A 26473-nucleotide genomic window follows, 5' to 3' on the forward strand; every position below is an offset into this window, starting at 1 on the left:
TATAAACAGATTCCACGGTCCCTTGCATTCGAAACCTCACTCTACCCTTAGTTTCTGGTTTCCTTTCTACATCCTGTTTGACATTTTTTATTTAATATTGTAAGACCATCAGTGACTTAGGCGAAGAATAAGTAACCAAGCTATGGTATTACTACATGTGGTGACAGAAAGCCTCTGCAGGCCACTCTCTCCCTCACACACTTAGGTGCAAAATGCAAGCTCACGTCCTTGTCGAGTTAGACTTCAAGCCTTCAGATTCCAGGTAATTTAACCACAGTGATACTCTTCAGTATGAGATATCAAACTGGTTTACTCTGGGAACCAGTACCCAACACAGAGTTCCTCATAGGCTAATGATCAGCCTCTTCTATGCAATGAGTAAGACAAAGACTCTTTACTATTATTGGCCACAAATAACATGTGCTACTTAAAGTTGGACCACAATTTTATGAACTGTAAGCTTTGCCACATATTTAAAGGATGTAACACATTGTCAGAAACATAGACACAGCACAAGGCTTGGTGTAATGAAGCAAACCGATTGTCAACTTCCTGAGCTATTTATTCTTGCTACTTTTGTGTGGTTAGAGATCTCAGCTCTACTGTAAATACCAGGGGCACAGAGACATATCACAATATGCCCGTGTGTAGGTATGTTTTCCTCTCCCTAATTAGTAGATGGAAGGGTATTTCTAATCTCTGTATAGCTATTATTTGTATATGTGCATCCTTCATAAGACTTAAAATATCTTTTAAAGCATTGCTACATAATTCTTTGTGTAAAATTTTACACAGGGAAGGAAGAAGAGTGTGCAGACACTGCTGGCAAACACTGAGCTAATCCTAGCACTCCAATGCACATACATACGCATACATTTTAGTGCAAGATTCCCTCTTTTCTTTTTCTGTCAATTCTTAGACTGGACCTGGACTTTCCACATGCTAGACAAACATCCTATGGCTGTGTTACCTCCCCGGTCCTTCACTGTTTTTACATTTTTGATTTCTGACACAGGTCTTGTGCAAGATGGGCTTCCGTTGGCTTGGTGGATTCTTGGTGGGAATCTTTGGTCACAGTTCTATGGCTCCGCTTTGGTGGGAATCTTTGGTCACAGTTCTATGGCTCCGCTTTGGAAGCACAGTACCAGTCAATCCTAAACATGGTGATTATTCACAACTTGGGGTAACGTGGTGGGAGAATGGAAAGGGTGAAGATGTATTAATTTTTGTCTTCATTTATGATCATGCATATCGTATTGGTATGAGTGGATACTCAGTTGTGTGGAAGGTCAAGGGAAGGAAACAGAAGAAGGAAGGAAACGGGGGAGGAACGGCAGGAAAGGGGAGTGGGGATATGTCAAAGACCATATCCAAATGACATAAAGCCAGAGCTAATTATACACGAGCAGACGTTTAGAGGCAAGGCCCAGGTGGGAGTGTGGAAAGAGGCCCTGTGTTAGCACAGAAGGAAAAGAGGTCCATGGACACAATAGTGACTCAGAAGAAGGATGCCACCACAGGGAAAACCTGAGGCTACCACAAACTCCAGATGGAGGCTAGGCACAGCCTTGAAAGTGAAAGGCTGCCCTGTAACTGCACATAGATAACTCTCTCCTGGGCATGGCCTCATACCTACCAGCAACACCATTCTCCAGGGAAGCAAAGGAACGCAAGACTGAGTAACACCATCTGGGGGAAAGGTCAAGACACCCTCAGGGTCTGCAATACCAGCCACCCATTGATTCTATATTGTTATGCCTTTTTTTTTTTTTCTGTGTTAAATGCTGTGTGGAGAATACTAGATTAGTAGGTCTAGAGTAATAATCTAAGCAATCACTGGGCTGATCATAAATGCATTTAGTGTGTCAAGAGTGCATTCCCAGCTGTTCTTGTTCAACTAGCAAAAGAGCACTCCATAGTGGGTCTGTGTGAAAGATTCAGGGTTCAACATGATGGAGAAGAGGCATGGAAACTTAAAAAATTAAATAAAATAATAATCTTAATCAGTGAAAAATAAAAACAAAATTTGGATAGAATGGGTATGTACCTCTCGCTAAGAAAACCTCGCAGGCTCATTTTATACAATCAACAGATCAATAAAATTGGTTCTTATTGCCATTATTAGAATTATTTGGGGATGCTGTAAAAATTGTTAAGTGGCTGGAAAGATGGCTCAGTGGTTAAGAGCATTGGTTGCTCTTCCAGAGGACCTAGTTGGAGTCTCTGCATCCACAAGGTTGCTCACAGCCACTGTACTTCCAGTTCCAGAGGATCTATCTGATGCCCTCTCTTGGCCTTCTTGGGTACTGCATGTATATGGTGCACAGATAATGTACTCAGACAGGACACCTGTATACTTAAATAAAATAAATTTTAGAGCACTTTAAATTAGCTTACAAATGTACTATGTTTCTTCACTGCACTTTCATAATATTTCACTCTATACAATCTGGAAAAAAGAAAGTCAGTAACTGCATCAGCAATGAACAATGTAAGGCTTGTAATTCCCTCACTGGCTACACTCATTAGGTAGTGGTGCTTTTTGCAAAAGTGGGAATGCTGTTCCATCAAAGGCACATGAGTTCTATATGGATTGATTCAATTAAAATGCAGAGTAGATGCTGGTGAGATGGCTTAGCATGCAGAGGTGCTACTGACACACGGTCTTGATGATGTGAGTTCAATGCTCAAGGGGACAGGAGACAAGTGACTCCTGAAAGCCTTCATCTGACTGCCACAGGTATCCTACAGCAAGCACACATCTGTATTCGAACACACATACATACATACTTAACTAATTAAAATATGTAGTGGGTGTATTAGATCTAATGTCTTATAGATTAGATCTAATGTCTTAATATGTGATTTTCTATTTTATGAGTTTCCCACATGTGAAATGTTTACATAGATGCCAGTGAATACTTATCTGAAATGACCCTAACAACTGGCCTCTAACAACGACAAACACACAACAGAGCCGAATAAACACAAGGAGGGGTGGAAATGCTGTGTTCTTCTGGGTGCATTTACTCTACGGAAATGGGTATAGCGGTGTGAGCAAATTATTCTAAATGGGAAGAGATATGTGCCTAGATGTAAACTTGAAATTTGTCCTGGGTAGTACATTGGAAAACTGCTAAAGTTTTCTTTTGCAGGTTATAAAGAAGGAAGGAGATGCATTGTGTAATATGTGTGGTGAAACTGTAAATGAACAGCTGAAGGACAACCATCTTCTTGGCAGCTCCTGAGGAGCCATGCACTAGCAGGTGGCAGCGGATAACAGGAAATACAGAACGGTGATGGAATTTCCATGCTGCACAGCATGTAACCCCAAAGCAGCTCCATTCATCATTTACAGAATATCACATTCCCTTCATGCTATAGAGCTGTCAATGCCCATCCAGTGCATGTACATGGGCCTCTTGCAGGTTGGGATAATTTGGATCTAAATGTCCATCTTTTGTCCCCGGCATCTCGCAAAAGCTGTCTGAGTGAAGGGAGAAGATACTCAGGGTGAGTGAGAAAGTAACTGTAATAAGGCAGATGGGAAAGGACAGGAAATGGCTTAGTGAATGAGGGAGCCACCACAGGGTGAGATGTTTAGTCCCACCAACTTTCCAAAAGCTGCCGATTAACTACAGGCAAGAGGAAGTCACTAACGGGAATGACTGCATGTTACACACACATCTAGCATTAGTCCTAAAATTGCCTTATTTTGCAGGCGTTCCACTAGCTACAGTATAACTAATGTTCTTTGTGGTTATCGTCTCTATCAACGATTAACTGACAGGGAATAAGAATAAGGACTTATTCTTATTCTTCCATTGACTATGTGGTGGAGAGTCTTGCAACTCAATTTTATTGCATGGCTTTTTAAAATTCTAGTTAGCATTGATTTTATTCAAATCAACACTCTGCATGGCAGCAGCGAATAATGGACTCCCACCCCCATATATTGTATAAGCTTCCAGCATAATAGCTTTAAAGTGCTTCAGAAATCCGACACAAAAGTCTTTTGACATTATGTTCCTACGGAAGAATACATCTTTCTTTTATTCCTTTCACTCTCTCTTTTCTCTCGAGAGGAATTCTGCTTGATGAAAAGGTTCCCTCAATGAAAACAATTCTACCCTCTTCCTGAAGGACCGTGGCTTACCCACAGTAAGAGATCAGAGCTAAAGATCCAGAGAACTCTCAAAGACTGGGGAGCACCCCCTTCTGTGCCCGAGTCTTTGGCTTGTCACATCGGAACTATGCACAAAGAGGTGACATAACCAGCGTGTGAGAAGCAGCTATCAGCATCAGGAAACAATGCTACACAGGAGAATGAGAAGTGTCTAAGGACATTATGGATTGACATGGAGTTGCCTTGATTCTAATAGGTTAGATTTTATTTAACTGTCTGTGCTATTTGCCAGTCAGCAACTGTCCAGAAAGTATTTGGGGGAGGCACTGTACTCCTTGGTACTTTCTGTCTATTGTTTTGTTGCGACATAATACCATGTAGCCCAGGATAGGCTAGGAAGTGCTAGCTGGTGATGACCTTGCTCTCCTGATCACACTGCCTCCCCCTCCCAAGTGCTGAGACAAGCATGTGCTGCCCACTGCTCCTAAGGTTTAGTAGAAGGCTGACTGAAATACTCCAGCATGATATGGATAATTTATACACTTAAGGTAGATTACAGAAACATGGTGGTGAGTGTTCTGGCCAGTGTCCATGCCCCGAGAAACAATGAAAACTTTTACCTAACTAATTCTAATAATTAGCTTTTACTATCTTAATTCAAAATAAGTTTGTTGCTTAAAAAAATCATTAATCTTTACTTTTTATATCTTTCCTATAAAAATTGAACATTCTTTTATGCCTTATCGGATGCATTTCATGTAGATGCCTTTAGTTGAAACAGTAAATCCCAACACCCTGCTTTATGGACTGCCTCGGAGCACACAGCATGCAGAGAACATACTCTTTTGTACTGGGCATTCTTGCCTCTCTAAGGACAGCACATCTTTCCTGAGAACAGATATCCATGGATGTCCACCCTCCTTAGCTTCAGAGGAAGGCCTGTCACAGTCAGTGTGGCCTTAGACAAGGTTATGTGGCTATAGTAAACACCATTTAGCCTTCCTCACTCTCTGGACTGAGGGGAAGGTCTAAGCATAGAATCCACTTACTGCAGGTAAAAGATGCATACAGAGAGATGGGTAAGGGGGTATGATTCCTGGTAGCATTAGAACTTATGAGGATGGGGTGTGGCTATGAGCAAGAGGAAGTACTATGCAGACAAAGTAGAGTGTACAATGCCAACAAATGCAGCAAGCTGTCAAGTAGTTCACAGACACTTGGGAATAATGGAGGTCAAGGCCTTTATAGGGTATCCTGGACTCCAGGCACTGGGTAAGAGTGTAACTGTCCTGTCAGGAAGGAAGCTATCCTAAAGGCACACTTATGCACCATGGTCAAGCTATTACACTGTTGAATTTCCCCAGGAATCTCATGCTGGGAGAAGAACAAGAAGCTGAAGCCTGGTGCTAGTCAGAGGGGACAAGTGTGCCCTGGAAAGAGAATCCACTTAGTGCTGACAACTGTCAGATCACCCTGTAAGAGAAGCCAGAGCCAGATGGCAATCATGGCCTGGACCACACCGTGACCAGGACAGCTTCACTATACATATCTCTTACCCTCAGTTTCATGTCAGGACCCTAAATATGCACTTGGAAGAGCAGGGCCAGTAGACCTCTCTGTCCCAATATGGACCTCTCTGTTCCCAATATGGACACATGGAAATGAATCCCCTTTCCTTGTTTCTCACTACTATTTATTCAATTGTCCCACTGAGGAAGTTGGCCTAGTCTGGCTTCTGGGTGCTATCAGGGTTAAGGCCTGGATGCCACGTTCTGTAAGAGGATACCTATCACATTAGCTATAGTCTATGGACTGTTGGAATCCCAGTTTCAAAGATGCTCAGAAACAAGGGTACCTTTCCCCTGCCCTGCCTGATCCTCATACATTATTTGACTTATATCACACTCAGAGACATGACTTCCATAACACCCAGACCAATGACTACTAGACCTAATCCTTTCTCCACATTTGAGCATGCACTCTGAAACAAGGTAGGACATGTCATTGTCAGATCAGGACAACTTTCTGGAGAAAGGAAGATCCCGATCCCTCCATCTTTCCTTTGCTTATGGAAGGACACGATGCCCTCTGGCTGCCCTGTTTGTTTCAGAAAGCAGGTAGGGAATTTCATCAAGAAAGTGGGTTGTGTAGAGTGTGGGTTGTATCGTGATTCACGACATCCTGGTGGAGCGATTCTATGAGGGACAACTGGCTACAGGCGCTCACTTTGTATAGTGGAAGGGTGAGCATCCGCTAGGAGTTCCCCTGAGGCTGAAGATTCTATTCAAGGAGTTGAATCTGCTGCACTTGCTCAGCCCAGAAAGTGACTCACGATAGGGGCTCAATAAATATAATTGGCACTTCAAGCTGTGACTTCTCTTGGGCTAGACAGGCCTTTGCTGAGCAAACACCATCGCACATAAGTACATAAATGTCACTTTTTAAAGGAGCGTGACTTACTGTTACCTCCAATGATTATTTTTTTTTCTTAGAAAGTCTGTACTTATCAGAGAGCAGATAGCATCTCTACTATACAGTAAACAAAATGTAGAAAATATTTTAAAAGTATCAGTGCATGGACTCCACCTCCGAATATTTGAACCCATTTCTATAATGGATTGAAAAAAAAAATAGAACGGTTTGAAATGTTAATACTGAGGCTATGGAGCACTCACAAAAAGGGACCTATCATGACTGCCCTCTGAAAGACCCAACAAGCAGCTGAAAGAATCAGATGCAGATATTTACATCCAACCAATGGACAGAAGCAGCTGATCCCCTCTGGTTGAATTAGGGAAGGCTGAAAGAAGCTGAAGAGAAGGGCCATCCTGTAGGAGGACCAGCATTCTTAATTAATCTGGACCCCCAAGATCTCTCATACACTGGACCACCAAACAGGCAGCATACACCAGCTGATATGAGGCCCCCAACACACATACAGTAGAGGACTTCCGGGTCTGTGTTCAATCAGAAATGATACACCTAACCCTCAAGAGACTGGAGGCCCCAGGGAGTTTAAAGGTCAGGTGGGGTGGGGGCTGGGAGCATGCACGTGGAGACAGGGGTGGGTTGGGAGTAGGTGTGGAATGTGGAGCAGTCGGAGGGTGGATGGGGGTGGGGTGGGGAATGGAATATGGAGTATAAAAAATAAATTAATTAAAAAATGTTAATACATAGGTCAAAATCAGTTAAAGCATGAAGGCACAAACCTCTTAGGATGCCACCAAGGCGTCACACTTACCTTTGTTATTGTACACATCTAAGTAATTTGGTGCTGAGAAGATTGTAATTAGAGACGGGAAGCCTGTTGTTTGGCTTTTCCTGTACATGCGGTACCTGAAGACAACAAACACAAGGTCATAAGCAGGCTGAGCATGAACACCAACTTACACACCTGCAAAGAGGGTCCAATGAGGAGTGTTAAATAAAACCTCGCTAAGTCTTTTGAACATAGACATTGATCTGGAGAGACAAGAATGCTAACCTAGAATCACACTGGTGGTTCAAATGGGTAAATCTTTAAAACTTGGCAAACCTCAGGGATGGGAGGAGCTCAGTAGAGTTCTAATTCTTTTTCAGGTATTTAACACAAAAGACAGAAGCTACCCAAGACCATGGTGGTTTTCAGAGAGTGGCAAATCAAGCCAGTTGAAAGAGACAAAAAGAGGAACCACTAAGCCCAGGCCCGACATTCTGTAAACTATTCTGTATAAGGTTACATAGGAATCTGTGGCTAGTGATTTTCTAACACACAATGATGGTTTTTTTTTTTTCTTCAAAGAATGTCTCATTAAAACCATGAATTTTACTAACCGAGACTTTCTATTTTAGAACTTTATTTATTAGCAGGCTCTGCTGGTGTCTGCACAGCAAAGATTATTGTCTCACCAGGGTGAGAATCAATCAATCGGTAATGAACATCCATGGGAAGCCATCCCGCTACTTCTCCTCTATCAGGGTAAAAAGAATTCATAATATAACCCTACAATTACCTACCAAAAAAGAACTAGAGGTGGGGGCTCTTGTTTTATCACCATGACAATACACTTTATGACTTCTATCTTACACATTGAAGAATATCAGTTTAGAAGCATTCTTATACAACAGTATGTTATCAGTTCTTGGCATGTTTGCTTGTTTGTTTCTGGTATCTTAATGTAACTGAGTTCTAAAAGTAACCCAAACTGTACCTTTATATAGACAGCCACGTTAAAGGTTTAAATTTAAGCAGATTTTGATTTTTTCTGGCAATACACATTGGCTTTTCCCAAAAGAAACACCCTATTAAAAACCTTTTAAAGCTATTTCAGATTATTTATGGAATTATGCTTTTATTGGGGGCAGAGGCAGGGATTGTCATAGTGGAAGTGAGTAAAACAGGCTTTTCTCTTCCCCCCAAAAGAAAACTATTCAAAAGCAACATGACAGTCCAGATCACAGACTCTATAAGTGAGCAATGAGATTCTTTAAAGTAGAGGGTCAAGGCTCAGGTATTCCTACCCTTCACCAAAAGAAACAAACAAACAAGCAAACAAAAACCAAAACTACATGATATGTTCTCAATTTCCTCATTTATAAAAAAAGGTCATTTTAAACAAACGTATTTAAACATATTTGATATGAATCGACATCAGCTGATCAAGTCAACCACCTCTATGCAAGCAAACTATCTCCTGTATGTAAAACAGTTAATAAACGTCTGTTCTCAATGTCTAGCATGATAGAAAAGACACCCAAAATAACATGGCCCACTGCAACCCTGAAAAGTGTGACCAACCCTGAAAATGTGCATGAACAAACAGGTTACTTCAATGATCAGCGACAACACACTGACTGTAAAATGCCAGGCCAGCTCCTACCTGCTAAGTCACCGCTCACAAGAACCTGAGTTTGTCAGGTTTCAGGGACATGTACCTTATGGGCCACGGTCGGAGGGCACAACATCCCACTTCAGCATGCAGATTTTTAAAAGGAGTGCTTTTACATTTCAGAAAATTCAAAATTCAAAGGGGTGAGTTTATTTTATTTCCTTAAAGGCAATCAAAGTCTTCTCCCTGAAGCCTGACAGGAAAGGATATCAGACCTCAATTTCTAAGATGATTCTCCCTTCTTCTTTCTCTCAATCAGGTTCAAAACTAACACGTGACAAGGTAAACACTTGACATTTCTTAGTTTTCCAGATTCTTAAAACTAAGCTTTAAGAGTTATCAAATACAAACTGAATTCTGGAGAATTATTTGATAGGATATAGTATTTTGTTTTCTTTTGTTTAGTAAATGTCTGCAAGTCACCCCTATAAAACTTCAACAACTTGTTATGTTTTTTAAATATTTGTGATGCTCATTCACTTTGTGAACTGAGACATTATAGTAAAAGCAAAACTGGAAGTAAGGGGAGGTAGCTTTAAGAAAGCAAGTACTTAAGAAAACAAATGGAAACAGACTTTTTCACTCTAAAGATGGAGTGACGTTAAAGAGATCCATAAACTTAATGCATGGTATGAACTTAACATTCATAAACGTAAATGTAAAAGCAGATAACAGCAGTCATGCTCTTCCTGCCAATCCACCATATCTGTCTTGCTAGAAGTGCATTTTAAAAGTAGTTCCTTCTGGGTATACACCTGGACACAGGAAGTCTGCACCGCCTAAGCTAACTAGTGGAAGAACACTTGACAAAATGGTTATCATTGACGGTCCCTCGGCATTGCTCACCCTGCATCCTGGGCTTCGTGGGCGCGGAGTATGGACAACAAATTATTGTGCTGCAGGAAGTCACACACAGCCGGATAACTGCCAGACACAGAGAGAAAAGAGGAGAGGTGGTTAGGAAGTCTCCAGGAGTCACCGTTAATCACACAGACATCTAGATGTTGCTGGGATCCAGCACAGCCACAGAGCACTCCGGAAACCGGCTCCCTGCTTCTGAGGACAGGTGCTTCTCTGAGTCAGATGAGGCTCACACATGCAGAAAGGAAGGAAAGGTGTCCTCTGACTTCCACATGTGTGCCTTGGTTTGCACACTCGATTTCACACACACCCACTCCTCATGTACCCAGAGTAAAAACTAAATTAAAATTAAAGAAGAAAGCTGCAATATCAAAACTTCATTAAAACTGAAACCGAGATTATAAATGTAACCAGTGGAAAACGCTGTTTAAAACTGCTACGCCTTTGCTCTAAGATGTCTTGAAATAAATTTAAAACCATTAAACCTTTGACGATTGAAATTAAGGTCAGAAAACAAATATTTTATAAATAAACTACAAATATTTACAAGAACCTCAAATATGCACATGGATATATTCATAAATTTTAAAAATCTACTTTTGAGAAACAATTTAGAATGTGAGACAAGTATAGTTTCTATGCTATATATTTGCACAAATTCTCCAGTCAACAGGCAAAGAAATACTTCTAACATAGTGTATATAGGTAGAGCTATCAACTGTATGATGGTTAGCAGTGATGGTCAACTTGACAGGTACTACATATACCTAGGAGACAAACCTCTGGGCATATCCCTGTGGGATATTTCAACACTGGGCTCATCAAAGTGGGCAGATCTAGCATATGTGGTAGCACACTCCTTGGGTGATGGCCCTGGCATGAATAAAATGGAGAAAGAGACCTGAGCACCAGCATTCCCCTCTCTCTCTCTCTCTCTCTCTCTCTCTCTCTCTCTCTCTCTCTCTCTCTCTCTCTCTCTCTCTCCTTCCAGCAGCCACCCTGACCTCTGCACCATGGGGGGGCTGCACCCTTCTTCCCTCCTCAGACTGCACTGACTTGCCTTTTGTCACAGCAGGGGAATGTAACTAATACAGACTGTAAGAAGGGTTTAGTTCTTCGGCAAAAATGATTCTTTTACAAAGAGTTTCGGCTCATCTGCGCACACATGCATGTGTGCACTTTGTATCGGAGCCCTGGTATCATGGATTCCACAGGGGGATGGAAACGTAAGACAAGGGAATGGTTTGTGTCCTTTGCTAGAAGGCAGGCCAGGCTGAGTAGAGTGATATGGTAAGTGTAATACATTACTTCTATCAGGAAGGCTTTGATAAATTGGGTAGAAGCATTCAATATGATTTTAAGAAGATTTTTAAAATCTACAGGGCAATAAAATACAGCAAACATAAAATGTCCCATAGGTTATATAGACATGAGACATTATATAGACATTACAGGGTAAGGCAGCAATTCCCCACACTCCCTTCCCCTAGTCTGTCAGTCATGAAGGAACACTGAGAACATGAGCTTGCATAAGAGTTCATGATAGATGTGGGTCAGTAGACAGGAGAGGGTTAGGACTCTGTACAGAGGGTGCTTACAGATTGCGTGTGAATAACGAAGGCTGAAGAGAGCACGTGAGCGACTGCAGTAAATTTGGCTTCAATCTGCTTGTCTTCTTATTTATATTTCTCTAACAGATCAAATATACTTTAGACGTTGAATGTTGAATTAAATACCATAGGCTTTTTAATCCAGATTTTGCCTGCAAGTATGGCTATAATGTGTTTGCATGCATAAGCCGGGGCAGATACTTTCCCTGTCTGCTTTTCCTCTTGACACGACCAGTTCTTGTACAATGTGGTAAACGACCCCATAAGACCGTTCCAGGTAAGCATACCTCTCCCCTATGCTTACAACATTGCTGCCTTTATAGTCTGGACCTCAGACCTTCCTGATATTCAGCATACTGTTATATGAAGTAGGATTATAGATCTGCCCTTTAACAACAGGACATTCCAGCAGAGGGAACCCACTGCTTTCTCCACTTGCTCTTCTGAGTGACTGATAACTTTCTGGAGTTCATGTGCAGCCACGGAGAGAGACTCAACAAGTGCAGTTAAGCGTGCTAGGCAGAGGTAGGGGATGTAGATGGTGCTGGTCCTCCTGGTTGCTTCAGTGCAGCAGAGCAGCCCTGACATGGTATGTACAGGAAGACATCACTACCGCCTTTCTTCTCCCCCTCCCCCTCCCCCTCCTCCTCCTGTTCTTAACTTTTCCAGCTTGTCCAGATGCTCTACTCCTCTGCTGCCTGGGTCTAGTAATAGGTACTCAGCCCTGGGGCACCCTGGGGTTCCAGTCAGCCTTCTTTTCCTAGGACATTTTGTACCTCTCCTTTGCCCCAGGGTCCTCTAAGGAATTTAGATCTTAGATTCTGAGGCTTCAACTCTTTCTGCGAAAACTTCTGCAAAACTCAGTCCTCTCCTGCATCTTGAAAAGTAGCAAGCAGGTATTATTTAAACAAACTCTTATTTTGTATTGCTGGGAATCAACCCCGGGTCCTTATTGTATGCCAGGCAAGTGCTCCACCACTGAACTACATTCCTAACACAAAGGCTAACATTTTATTGATGTTGCCCCCTCACAGAGAGGGCACCTTTGTCAATAGTTCTTACAGACCCAAAACTTCCTCACAGATGCCACTCTTATGAGAGTGACTGTCTCCTTGGCTTTCAATGTTATAGAGTTCTCTTGTAGGCTGAGTTCATTTCATTATATGACTGTTGATGGTCTTTTGTTCATCATCATATTTGTATCATTTATCCATATTGTCACGTTGGCACATGTGGCTTTGTTTAGATACATTTCATTTGCCACAGTTAATGCATATGTGAGTTATAATAGTTACTGTATACACACACAGACTGATTATACATCTAACTGCAAAGTTGGTATTTCTACATTTATCTGTACATTGTGATACAGCAGAGTTTATTATTCTACGAAGTAGGTGTTTGGATTGTCCCTGTTTCTTGGGTATTATTACTGGTGCAATGAACAGTTTTATGCATGTCCTTTGGTATCCTCATATCTATTTTATTGGATATAAAAACAAGAAAAAAAAGGCTTAAAGTAATGTTCAACTTTAGCAGACAATGAAATAGATCACTGTGATTTCAGATTGGAGGGATATTTAGGATGGAGACCTAGAAAAAAAGAAAGGCAGAGGAGCAGAGCTTAACTTTAAAGGAGAACACGGTAGCCTGGGGTGGTGGTGGTGGTGGAACCAGAGATGCCTGAGAGAGATGGAGAGCTGGGGGCTCTACTGTAAGCCATGGGCACACCAATATTCACATCAGTATATCTCAAGACTAGATTTTCAGACCAATGCTGGAATGTCCTAACTAACTCAGACACCGAAAAGCAGAAAATCCAGAATACAGTGCTGCCATGATTCATCAGATGCACATGTGAACAGCTAACAGAAAACCCGAATCCTACCAAGAGTTTTCTATGAAGATTTTCTCTTCCATATGTCACGGTCCTTACTAATCCCCACTCTAACACTGGGCTACATCTAGTATCTTAGTTACCTGGGTAAACAGTTCAGGCATTTGAGGTGAAAGCTATGGTCTGTAATTATAAAGTTGATGGGAATCCTGGGATGGGGGGAGAGCAAGTTTTAAGGATTTTTTTTTGTTTGTTTCAATCAAATACTTTGTCCCAATTCAGGGGTCACAAGTATGATATTGATTAAACCAAATGAGTCATTTAACAATGTCACCAGCCATGAATCCGGGAAAGGGACAGGTGTGTGGGAAGACAGTAGGAAGAAGATAAAAGGGTTGATGTGAGAAAGAAAGCAAAATGCCTCAGCCACATGTATGGCATTTTCAAGAACATAATTTTAAAATTCTAGAAAGAAATCATCCAGATGCATTGAAAGCTTTTAGATTTCTTTCTTTCTTGAGTGAGTGTGTGTGTGTGTACATACATGGATGCAGATATCCAAGGCCAGGAATGTTAAGAGTTCACTGCAGCTAGGTTTACAGAGGTTTTGAGCTACCAGATGTGAGTGCTGGGGTCTGAACTCAGATCCTCTGAAAGGGAAGTATACACTTTTACTTGCTGAGCAATCTCTCCAGCCCTATCCATACACACACATACACACACACACACACACACACACACACACACACACACACACACACACGGCTATGTGTTATTTAAACCATAGCCCAGATAAAATGTTAAATAGTGGATATGATGGTGTATCAAATTAAATATCCAGACTCACACACACACACACACACACACACACGGCTATGTGTTATTTAAACCATAGCCCAGATAAAATGTTAAATAGTGGATATGATGGTGTATCAAATTAAATATCCAGACTATATGGATACATGCAAAATAAATTTATATACCAAAATTATTGCTAATAACTCTAACAGGAAGTGGCTACTAAGTTCCTGCATTAATTTTCTGCTCACTTGTATTTGTCAAGAAGAACTTTAAAACATTAACTTAAATGACCATCTCCAATCCTTTCAAGATTTTAAAGACAAAAGTATCAAAAACCTCTGTGTAAATGAGATGTTCTTCTTTCCCTTTGACAGACTATTAAACCAGAAACCTCTGTCAGTGTTACAAGCTGTGGACTCAGACATTCAGCCACACAGTATCATATTTGTCAAGACTAAAGACCAACATCTGTGAAGAACCTCATATGATGAGGAGAGCAAAAGTATGAGAATGTGTGATATGATATGAGAATATATGTTAAATAATATTTTATGCCTTTGTCTATGTTCACTGAATGTGTTGGTTTGAATAAGCATGACTTCCATAGGCTCATATCTTTGAATATTTGGTCCCTAGTTGATGGAACTGTTTGGTAAGAATTAGGAGGTGTGGCTTTGTTGAAGAAGGTGTGTCACTAGGGGTGGGCTTTGAGGTTTCAAAAGTCCACAATATTTCCAGTTAGCCCTCTCTGCCTCATGATTGTTGTCAAAACTGTAAACTCTCAGTTTCTTCCCCAGTGCCAAGTCTGCGCATGCTCTATATCATAATGGTTATAGACTTATCCTTTGAAACTGTAAGCCCCAATCTCTCTCTCTCTTTCTTTCTTTCTTTTTTTTTTTTTCCTATAAGTGGCTTTGGTCATGCTGTCTTAGCATAGCCATTGAAAAAGTGACTAGGGCACAAAACAAAAATATTATGCAAGTCTATAAGCTTACTCAGGGATTTCATTCAGAGTAAGATTTTCCTGAATGGCTGACCCAGAAGACTGAGAACAAAGGGCTGTACTGTGGATAAATACAACATGATGCAACATTAAAACCCTGTTTGGATTTTGTATGGTGTTATTTTAGTGAAACACAACAGGTAACCTAGAGACCTACATAATTTGGGGCTTTAGCACCAGATTTGAAAGATCTAACCCTTGGCTTTAATCTACTTCTAACAACTTTTTACTACAAGGACAGACATCTTCATAAAAAGTTATACTTAAGTCAAATAATTATCAAAAAGAAGCTTTAAGCTTTTCAGAACTATAGAGAATTTTCCCCCTCTACACTCATAGGATTTGGCATCTCAGCTTCCAAAACACAAGATAATCTGTAACTTTACACTTCAATTCAGAATAAGCTTCACTATTGATATGTTAAACAAAAGGCACTCTCAGCAGGATGGTTTACAGAAAGTATGAAGTCATGTTCACTAATTCTCCAATCATACCCACAAATGAAAAGAGAAACAGCATCCATAATAAAATTTAATGTGTAAAATGAAATGTTCCACTATAGAATAGCCAGTGACAGAGGATGTTGCCAGCTTAGTGGACAAATGGCCTGTTTTACTGAGTTTTTGGCTCACACTGCTCGGTGGAAATGACTATTATTTCCATGGAATGAAATCAGGGTTACTTTTGAAGTTGAAAGAGAGAATAAAACAAAACCCAGCATGTGTTCTAGAATTTAAAATTTCCAATTATTTTCATTATCAATTTCCTTCTAGCAACATCCCCACCATTAAATCCCATGCAAAGGGGCCAGGTTAATTTAGGATTATCAGATGCAGCAGCTAAAAGTGAGGTGTCTCATCAGCAAAGTAGACCAGACACACAGAACCCCAAATATGCCCTGGGTCCTTTTATTAAGTGATTGAAAATTCAAGTCCCATTTGCAAATGTAAAATACACCATTAAGACATTTTCATTGCGGCTTATCAAAGTGCAAAACACGCATCTGAGGGGTTACTTGGGACTCTATAACTGATGGTTCTCAAACATCCAGGAAGGCCCAAACCCTTGACACTATGTAAGAAAGAACTGAGTGTGATTTAGTCAAGCAAGGAGAAGTTAGTTTTCTGCTGTAAGTTCTAAGAACTGGGAGAACATAAGTACATTTATGGATGAAAAAAGGCTTGCTTAGTAATGAAACTTCCCCACAGTTCATGCAATAGAGTCAACTTTTAGTACATTTAATCAACTGCAGCCATCCCATCCCCCAGATCCAGCTCTTTCAATCTTTCCTTATTCTCAGAAATTACAATGTGTGCATTTACATGCAGGCGTCCATACAGCACATCTATTTATTAGGCAACCACATCTTAAACTCCCAGACTGTTAGGTAGACGCTCCAGCATGCGGGGTCCTCACCTGTAGAAGTACGAACAGCCCCTGACTGTGTTGTGAGTGAAATGTTCCTGAGTCTTCTCATTTCCAAAGTCCTCCAGGGGGTCTGACCACAGGATGTCACACATGGGCCCATAAGCAGGTGGTTCTTTGAATCGGTCTAACTAAGAAAAATAGAAGACAGAGAACAAAATACTCATCTTTGGACACTTAGAATTCAGAACACACAGAAACCCAGCTCTGAGTGATGAGCATCTTAGACGGGGAGAAATGTCATTTAACCCCATCTTCCAAGTCCTCACCTCTCCTGGCTCCTCTTATTTCTCTGGCTTTTCCTTCTTCTCTTTCATGACGAACCCACTTAGTATCTCCCCTAGTCTCCCTGTCTGCTTCTCTCAGCTCTTTAATCCTTACACTTTCTTGTTTTCATTTTGACCATTTTCTTTAAGTCATTTCCTTATTTTTCCCATCCTAATGACACAGTCGCTATCACGGGTTAAAACTATCCCTGTCTTGTTTTTTGAAGGAGAAACTGGGTTTTGAGACTCTGCTGGTCGCCTGCAGAGAACCATCATTTAAAATCGAGATGAGCATTCACTGTGGCTTTATTTTATTGTATCTAACAGAATGATTTTGAGAACAGGTAGCTTTTCCTTTAAGAGGAGCCTCTTGCTTTGCACCATACAGGCTGTTCGTGAGACTCTTTTCCGGCCTTTGTAGGCATCTGCAGTCACATGCTCAAACATTTCACAGATACATATAAAACACGATCGCTTTTTTATTTTTTAATTTTTATTTTATGTACGTGATATTTTGTCTGCATCTATGCTTTTATAAGGATATCAGATCCCTGGAGCCCAAGTTATAGACAGCTGTCATGTGTGAGTCCTAGAAATTGAACCTGGGTCCTCTGGAAGAGCAGCCAGTACTCTTATCTGCTGAGCCATCTCTCCAGCCCCAATACCATTAATTTGTAAAATAAATCCTTAAAAAATTAAACAAAAGCTCATTAAATAAACCTCAGATTCTTCTCTGTGTTAATGTCCTCTTGTGTGCAAAACACTATTATCCTTCCTTCTCTCATGTGGCACAGACAGCAGTGGTTTTTGCTCAGTGTTTAAAGTGTAATAGGAAGCTAATGACAAAGCAGTTTATAACTGGAAATCAGATTTAATATGAAGGCCCTCGGGAAGCTAGTAAGTCATAGAAGTGTGACCATAGAAGTGGCTGGATACATCCTGAACTACTTTACTGTCATACTCTTTTTTTGTGTGCCAAGACCAACTACAAAATCACAAGTCCTTCAGCTAGCATCAGAGGTGGCTTCTAAGGAATGTGTATTCAGCTATGTTAACTTTAGAGTATGCAAATGGCTACAGAGGCAAGGCAGTTAATATCTTCTAGTGATTGCAGAAGGACAGGGAATGAGTAGACATGGACAATAACAGAGCTTACTTTTCTGATGTCGTCTAGAGTGTTAATCTCTGGAGACAAACCACCGTGTACACACAGGAACTGCTGGTTCATCAGCGCAGCCAGGGGAAGGCAGTCGAAGGCATCCATACAGGCGTCATAAACGCGTTCTGAATACTTTATTTTACCTTTGAAATGTAAAAAGCAAGAATTTACTCTCCTGCCTTTATGACTAGGGCCATCTCATTGACACCACCTTGTTTCTTTTTAAGATTTTCTTGCAAGGATAATGTGAATGTGACAATGTGACACTCTAAAACAGAATCAATAGGATTTCTAAGACTCGTGGATTAACCGTAATATACAATATTTTTATTTTTGTCACTTATCCATATTGTTTAATCTTTTGTCTAATACATGCAAACCTTTTTATATATTTTGTAGCGCATGTGCACGCGCCTCCCCTCCCCCCCCCCCCCCCACATATACACAAGTAACAGAAAGTGCCGTAAGGCTGGTTGGCATTCCCATAAGATTTTGTAAAAATGCAGCTGCCACAAAACATCCTGAAGCTCCTTCTGCCTCGTAGCGTTCTGCTTTCTCCATACTGACTCACAGCTCATGCTTTTAGGGAAGTCTTTATGCTTCACTGAATATAAAACCAAATTACAGAGAGAAAAGGAATTAAAGTTTCAGTAAGCAATGGGGAAAACAGAGGAAAGGAAAATAAAGCGTAAAGCATCCCCTCTTCTGAGTTCCGATGCCTACAGGAAGGCATCAGTCAACATTTTGTCTAACATCCTAGAAGTCAGCTGACATTGATGGGGCTCCAAAACAAAGGTTCAACGGGGCCCTATTTCCTTTCCTTGACTGGAGTAGGATTAAAGTGCAGAATCACTACTGCAAACACTAGTTTTGTTTTATGGCATACATGAAACTTCAGCTCAGATTAACGTGTCACTTGATAAAGCACTTATAATTAAAAATGACATTCTGGCTTGATCTGGTGCAAGCCCTTTGTGGATTAGCACAGCCACTGTAAGTTCCTGGGTACAGGGCTCTGGTCACGTTAAGAAGGCACTGTTTTCTTCTGAACTCCAACTTCTGCCTCGTAGAATTTTCTGCCCCTCTTCTGGCAAAGAAGAGGAATTGGTTCATGAGCTCTGCACTAACTGAGACACTGTGGAGAGCGGGTGGCCTCCACAGGAGGGGTAAGTTAGTGTTCTCTAGGGGTGTGGACTGAGACACTGTGGAGAGCGGGTGGCCTCCACAGGAGGGGTAAGTTAGTGTTCTCTCGGGGTGTGGGCCATGGTAAGTTGACTATGTTCTACTGAATGGCCCCACACTTAGGAGTAGATAAACAATGCAATTGGGAGAGATGGGAGCGATCCTTGCAGGGGTGAGTGAAGACTAAGTATGATCAAAATACATTGTATGGTATTCCCCAAGAACTATACAAATACATTTTAAAATAAATTATGTACTCTTAAACTTGCCATTGTTTAGAAAGATGACATGAAATAATGTCACCTAAAGCGTCTGACCTTTACACAGAGAATAACACAATGATGTTTTTAATGTATCAGTTACCATGACAACGCAACCTCTATGACATTAAAGGGAAACTTCTCCACATACTTACATTCTTGTTTAAACGTGAAATACTCTGTGAGGTGCCTACATTCATGGTTTCCGCGAAGTAAAAACAGTGTTTTGGGGTAAAGAATTTTCAAGGCCCACAAATACAGCACACACTAGGGGGAAAAAAAACATAAACATAAAATCAGCATCTTCCACCAATGCTTGTGCATTCTCCATCAGTTAACATGAAACCAACGTGTCATCATGGTTGCCATCCTCAGCCTAGGAGGATACTTTGAGGAAAACACAAAAGAACTTAAGGTATCACTCTCACTAACTCGCTGTCTTCTTGGCCTCTGATCAATCTTAGTCTTTAAACAGGGATACTTATTTACTTGTGTGTGTGCATAACACACCAGAGTTAGCGCTCTGCTGTCAGCATGCAGGTTAGCTGGACTCAGGCTGTCAGGCATGGCTCTCCGTGCCTTTACTCACTGCGACATGTTGCTGGCTCTTGTCCTTTATTTCCCTGCCTTTGAAATACAGAGACGATCCCTAATTTTTGTTTTATATAAATATATAAGTAAATTGAAGGGCAGGGCATCTTAATACATTCACTCCTAATAAACAGGGAACACACTCCGTGTACCCTAAAACTCCCAAATTAGTGACGTGGACATTGACCATGATGGCTAGCTACACATGGACCAGGTCTGGGATAAATCCTCACTGACACATCTTTTTAGAAGATGAAGTATAAGGGAACAATCAAATATCAATACCAATATGATCTACAAGTGGCATTCGTTAAGAATCCACACAGAGCAGGAAATGGTTCTTTAAAAAAACAAGTGTGGTCTCCTCTTTGCAAAGTTTGTGTTTCCAAGGTGAAGCCATGGCAGGGACAACACAGAAAAATGGGACAGATCAGACTCTCATTATTAAGCCACATATAAAATTTACACTTCACTCAGCAGTCTCCTAACATACAGTGAGTAACCAACCCTAAAGAGAAAGATTTATCAAACAGATCTGCTGGCTATCTGTGAAAAATATTTACCTGTAAGTGTCTGTGATAATCACAGAACTAATTATCAAAGTGTTGAAATAATAATGCTTAAACATACAGCCCGGGGGGTTTGAGAAAATACTAATTAAGGAGACAAGTGTAGAGTATAGTAATGTTCCAACAACATGTCATCTTCAAATATGAAATAGTGATTGAAACAAACAATAGCTTGGCATTAGCTTATGTATGAGTGTGTGAGTGTGTGTGTGTGTGTGTGTGCGCGCGCACGCACGCGGACTTGTGCACGCGCTGCTTTGATTAATTTTCTAATTACAGTCATTGCTAAGGTACATGAGATTAACATATAAGCATATCTGAAGAGCTGACCAAATGTCCTTCGTGTGTGGTCCTTGAAGCAGCAGGATCCTCCGTACATGCCCAGCTCCCTGCCATCTCAGTGATGAGCAAGGCAGCCTAATGAGTCCTTGCTATGAGTCCTATTTTAGAACTACACTTACCGGTTTAAATAAAGGGTGGTTGGATTATTCAAATTTGCCTCACATTTCAGAGAAGGGATTTGCTAAGTGGCATGAATGCCAATGAGACAATTGTTACCAATTCAAAAGTTTGACCCTTGATTGTCCCTTGATGTAGGTGATATGTAAGTACACAGACAAACTTGCGAGTTGGGGCTTAAGCTAAAATGTCTACTTTGGTTATATTATAAAGACCCTTTAAATATTATGCTAGCAGGATCATCCTAGAAACAGCCTATGCTAGAAGCAAGAGGCTCAGTGGGCCTTATCCATTCACTATAATCAGGACAGAAACCTGGCATCCCTATCTGCAGTTTGCACTCGTGGTTTTGTCTTAAATCCTTGGGTCAGAATCCTGTTCCGCTCTGCATATAGGCATGTTAACCCCTCCTGTCTGTGTAAGAGCAGTACTACCCAACCTATGCCTTGATGGATGAAGGTACAAAGGTGGCAGTAACTGAGGCATCCCACTGCCAGCCATTGCCCTAAACCTGTAGTTATCCTAGCTCCTAGGAACACTACAGGCTTTTGATAAGCTCACCCTCAAGCAGAGGCCATTTCTGTAGGGGAACCCAGTTGTTCTCATAAGCAAGAGAGAGACAGACTTGAAGAACAAGCAATAGGAACACCTGGCAGAGCCAGATCTGAGAGAATGGTCAACTAGACCTTGCTTAAACTGGGAACTGCTTACTGCTGTCTACCACCTGCCCCTCCCCCAGGCTTCTCTCTATTTAAACCTGAAACTCCTGCCAATACCCTGAAGACTGACTGGGGGTCCTGGAATCACTTTATTGTTCCTCTCCCCAGTGAGTTGTGGAGATTAGAAGTCTGATTTTGGCCTTTAGATTCTAGAACACAGGCACGACTGAAAATCCTATCTTTGGTGGAATAGGAATTTTTTTCTGTTACAATTCAGGTGAGAAAGCATAACATTTATCCAATACCGATATTTTTAAATGTTTGAGTATAACTCACATGACACTAGATGCACATCTAATAAAACTCTGTAAATGTACACACATGGACATTTGAAAACTGTTACATGCACCTATAATCTATGACAGTATCTCATGTTCCTTCCTGGTCAATAAGTTTCTGAAAAATTTAACCAAAATTCTGACATCTTTAGATTCATTTTTTTCCCCCAGAACATTTTATTTTAAAATAAAGCAACTATCTTTCCATCTAAAATCTAAACTGCATTTTGTAAGCACAATTAATTACCAGACTAGAGGAATCCTATCTTCAGACCCACATTTACTTTTTGATAGCTGTTAAAGAATGTATTCTGATATTGGCCTGCAGTTTTTTAACTCTGTACTTCTAGTCTTAATTACTATAATTCTTTCATAATTGAACCTAAAAGATATCCAGAAATGTTCTCTGCAATATGTTCCTGGTGTTCATATGTACACATTTAAAATGCTGTAATATACAACTCCTTTATAGCTGTAAAATGAGATATTTGGGAGATATGAACTCCATCTCTGCAGAATAAAAGGTGAAAAAGAAAGAAGGGAAAGAGGAAGAAAAAGAAACGAAAAAAAGAGAGAAAGATAAAACAAGGAGGGGGGAATGGGAAAGAAGAAGGAAGGAAAATTACTAAAATTTCCAAATTTTTGGCTCAAAGTATTCTAAAATGGGAGTAATTTTTTTCACATATCATTTCCTTTCCTCCTGTGTCAAGCATAAAATATCTTCCCAACACTAAATAAGACCACAAACACAGGCAGCATGGAAGAAATGGCACATTAAAGGAAAGGGTAGGGGTGGACAGGAAAGAGGAGTCCTGCCAGCTTTTACCCGCAACATCTGGAGGGACAGGGCTGCCAAGCACAGCATGGACGTGCTTACAACCATTTTAGAAGTCATACAAAGTTCCAACATTCTGAGGTGAATGAAGATCGTTAACAAAACTATGACCTCAGATTCCTTTTCAAGCACAGACTTGTAAACATCATCACAACCAAATGAAGCAAGAGAAATCAATGTCACCCAGATAAGGACTATTTATGTCTATTTTATTGGGTGACCAATGTGAGTCAACTTCCCAGTGTCTGTGTCTGTGAAGGCCAAGAGAGCACCCTGTGAGACAGACCTTTCTGCAGGGAAAGATGCAAATGAGCTGTACCACGTTGTCATTGCTACTTTGAACTAAACAAGTATTTACAACTTCCTTTTAGTTGCTCATATGAAGATCTGTGTTGATTTCCATTGCAGACGCAGCTTTTGCTATTTTATGACTCGTCCATAATCACACAGCACAAAGGATACTATCCTCTTCCCTTGGTTCACTTGTAATAACAGGGTAATAATTTACTCAGTAATTTAGGCTTTTAGATGAGCAGTCTTCTTGCAAAGCTGCAGTCCGATTCATAAGGATTGCAAAACAGAAGGAGAAGCGAGAAAGTCAAAAGGAGAAAACTGTTTTAGCTGGATGCTGATTTGCTCCTTGAACTGGTAACTCCCCATGCCTCAAACCTTTATAATTCAAACTGATGCTTTTCTGTCTGTTGTGGATGGCTAAGTGCAGGGTAGCTACCACATGAGCTTGGAAGGGAGCCAAACTCCTGAACTATGGAACGTAACTTCTAAGACATCATTTGTCTGGTCTGACAAGCACGCCATGAAGTGGCAGTCCAATACCAGTGCTCTGTGAAGGCTGCTGGCTACCAAGACCAGCGGGCCCTGTTTGTCACCTCTGTCATGTGTTCTACGGCGTGCTTGTTATTTTCAGGCAGCAGCATGGAATGCTGCCTGGCTTGCTGTGGTTCATTCTGGTCCATGAGTTCACAGCTAATAAACACAACAACTTTTCACACTTCAGTGTGCTGGAGGCCCAGGCTGAGTGAGGTCTGGATGCAGGCAGAGTAGGAGAGGCCAGCTCCCTGCAAACTCAAGGCAGTGCACTGCAGGATGCTTGCAAAGAGCCTAATGGAGCAAGCTCAAGGAAACAGCTGTGCGTGACTCTGTTTGCAGATTCTGGACTTTGCCGAGGGTCTGTAAAGAAGCTCACCCAGCTGCAGACCTAAATATGCACATATGCTTGATCAAAGAGATTAGGTAGGATAATGCAATCATCAGAAAGAGAAAGGTTTGTTGTAAGACAAATTATGGCTGGGAACAAAATTACGTCTTTCATTGCTTCTCACAAGCTGGCTGGTTTGGGGTCTCATCCTGTAGGGAATTCTTTCTAATGGCAAAGGAACAGAAGTTGAGTTGTTGGGGGTAAGGAGGGGGAGTGCAGACATGAGCAGTCTGTGAGCCTGCAACTGGAGTTAGTAATGACCATTAGAATCTGCCCTTCAAAGCTGATTTGTTATGAAGTAAACGCAGGCATCCCTCTTCATTGAGAGGATAACCTTAGAAGAATACCTGCAGTGTAACCCCGGGCTATGGACATGAATCCAAAATGCCTTGACACCTAATAGGGTAACACACACTGGAAAACGCTTGTGTTCTCTCTCTCTCTCTCTCTCTCTCTCTCTCTCTCTCTCTCTCTCTCTCTCTCTCTCTCTCTCTCTCTCTCTCTCTCTCTCTCTCGTTTTCTTATTTTTATACATCCAGACCACAGTTTCCTCTCTTTACTCTTCTCAGTCCCCACCACCACCACCACTTGTAGCCCCTGTCTTCTTTTCCCTCAAATCCACTCCTCTATCTCCCTTCTGAAAAGAGCAGAGCTCCCAGGGATATCCTAAGCCAACAATCTCATAACTCACAGAGAATATTTTATATCTGCTGGTTAACTCTCAAAAGACGAGAGCATGTGTATCCATGTGAGCACATGTGTAAACATATAGGTCTGTAGGTTGTGGTACATGTTTATTTCTTCAGGTATACCGTGACCAGGGTTTGGGACAGAGAAAAGACTTCAGCCATGGAATCCTAATCCCCTGTATCAACATGCTATGAAAGGAAGTTACTTAAAGAACCCTTCCAAAACTGACAGGAATGAATGTGACCATAAGTACTCCACAATACAGACCCTGGAATATTCTTAGTTAGAGTATATCACATACACCTAGTGGTTCTCAATCTTTCCAATGCTCTGACCTCTTAACATAGGATGTTGGGGTAATTCTGTTACTGTTATGAATTGTAATGTAAATATCTGATGTGCAGATGATCTTAGGTGGCCCTTATGAAATGGTCCCTCAGCCCCCAAAGGGATCACAGGTTGAGAACCATGGATAAACATGCTTGCTCTCTTTTAATACACTGATCATATCATAGCTACTACAAAGATACTCACTGGTCACAATCAGATCAAAATGGATCATATTAAAAAGATGAAACATTTCTTCCTTTCTGTATATAGGCAGCAAGTCCACAGGCCTGTGCTCTCAGTTTAACTAAGCCATTTTTGAAGATGGAGTTTTGACAACTACATCTCAGAATTCTGTAATATTCTGTGAGACCTACATACAACACAGCACAGCATTTAATTGGGCATCTTATTCCTTGTATAAGTTTTAAATTTCAAAATGAACATAAGAGACAAAATATTGTAACTTTGTTACTTCAAATATCTAAAATGACTATAGATCTTTAAAAAAGAAACCTTCTAAGTCGGTAATTTCTCTTTTGAAGCTTTTTAAAAATAAAACTCTAAACAGACTCTAATTAGTAGACATCTGTAATATCTCAAATGGCTTGGGGCTATAGATACAGAAGCTTTAATTTGTGACGGAAAATTGAACAGCACTGGTGGTGTGTCCAAGTGCTAGAAGGCTTCCCTAGTGTATGTGAGGTCCTGCCTCGGTCCCCAGCACTAAAGAGAGAAAAATCAGAGTGAGAAATGAAAAACAAAACAAAACAAAACCCAGGAGAGCCACCCACCCCAGGCTTTTGGACTATGAAAATATTTAGATTTTCATAGTCATCTTTCCTTGTCTATAGTTAGCATTCTAGAGAGTAAGGAAATATTTTATATTTCTTTGGAGTTTGAATCACAGTGGATGTGTACTTGCTTGTAAAAAATACTAAAATTTGTTAATGTCTATTTACAAAAGCTTTATACATGTATATGAGCATACATACATATGCATACACAGAGAGAGAGAGAGAGACAGAGACAGAGAGAGAGAGAGAGGCAGACAGAGTTTCAGTCACAGGTAACAAAATAGCCCGACTCTTCAATTGGTATGTTTGATGTTGACACAGTGCATTAACATTAAATATCTTTTTAGTAGATGGAATATTAAAATATTTTAACATATCACTTTAATGATGATTGTGGGTAAATGGTGTGGAGTCAGTAACTTTGACTTATTGCATAAGAATAGTTCATTTAATTTTTGGTGTTATTTGTTTTTTGTTTGTTTGTTTTTCCTAAGAGGACATATCAACTGGTATCTATATATTAAAACTTCAAATTTTCCTCTTGTGGAAATCATGTTTTCCTACTGTGTAAGTGCTGGGCTCTCCCTGAGACAA

At 40.8% G+C, this 26473-nt stretch overlaps 1 protein-coding gene across 2 annotated transcripts in view; it reads right to left on the bottom strand.

Annotated features, from left to right (window-relative positions):
- Ppp3ca (protein phosphatase 3 catalytic subunit alpha) overlaps window positions 1-26473 on the bottom strand; it is a 266037-nt gene that overhangs the window by 37656 nt on the left and 201908 nt on the right. For both annotated transcript variants that reach the window (XM_021157311.3, XM_029475530.2), the window contains exons 4-8: window positions 19554-19665; window positions 17954-18099; window positions 16523-16662; window positions 9841-9918; window positions 7368-7462 (exon numbers count right to left, since the gene is read on the bottom strand). In XM_021157311.3, the coding sequence (XP_021012970.1) occupies window positions 7368-7462; window positions 9841-9918; window positions 16523-16662; window positions 17954-18099; window positions 19554-19665 (571 nt within the window). The remainder of the gene's footprint in view (window positions 1-7367; window positions 7463-9840; window positions 9919-16522; window positions 16663-17953; window positions 18100-19553; window positions 19666-26473) is intronic.

The sequence above is a fragment of the Mus caroli genome, unplaced genomic scaffold (genome assembly GCF_978045245.1).
Source record: "Mus caroli unplaced genomic scaffold, Mus_caroli_1 scaffold_3, whole genome shotgun sequence".
NCBI classification, from domain to species: Eukaryota; Metazoa; Chordata; class Mammalia; order Rodentia; family Muridae; genus Mus; species Mus caroli.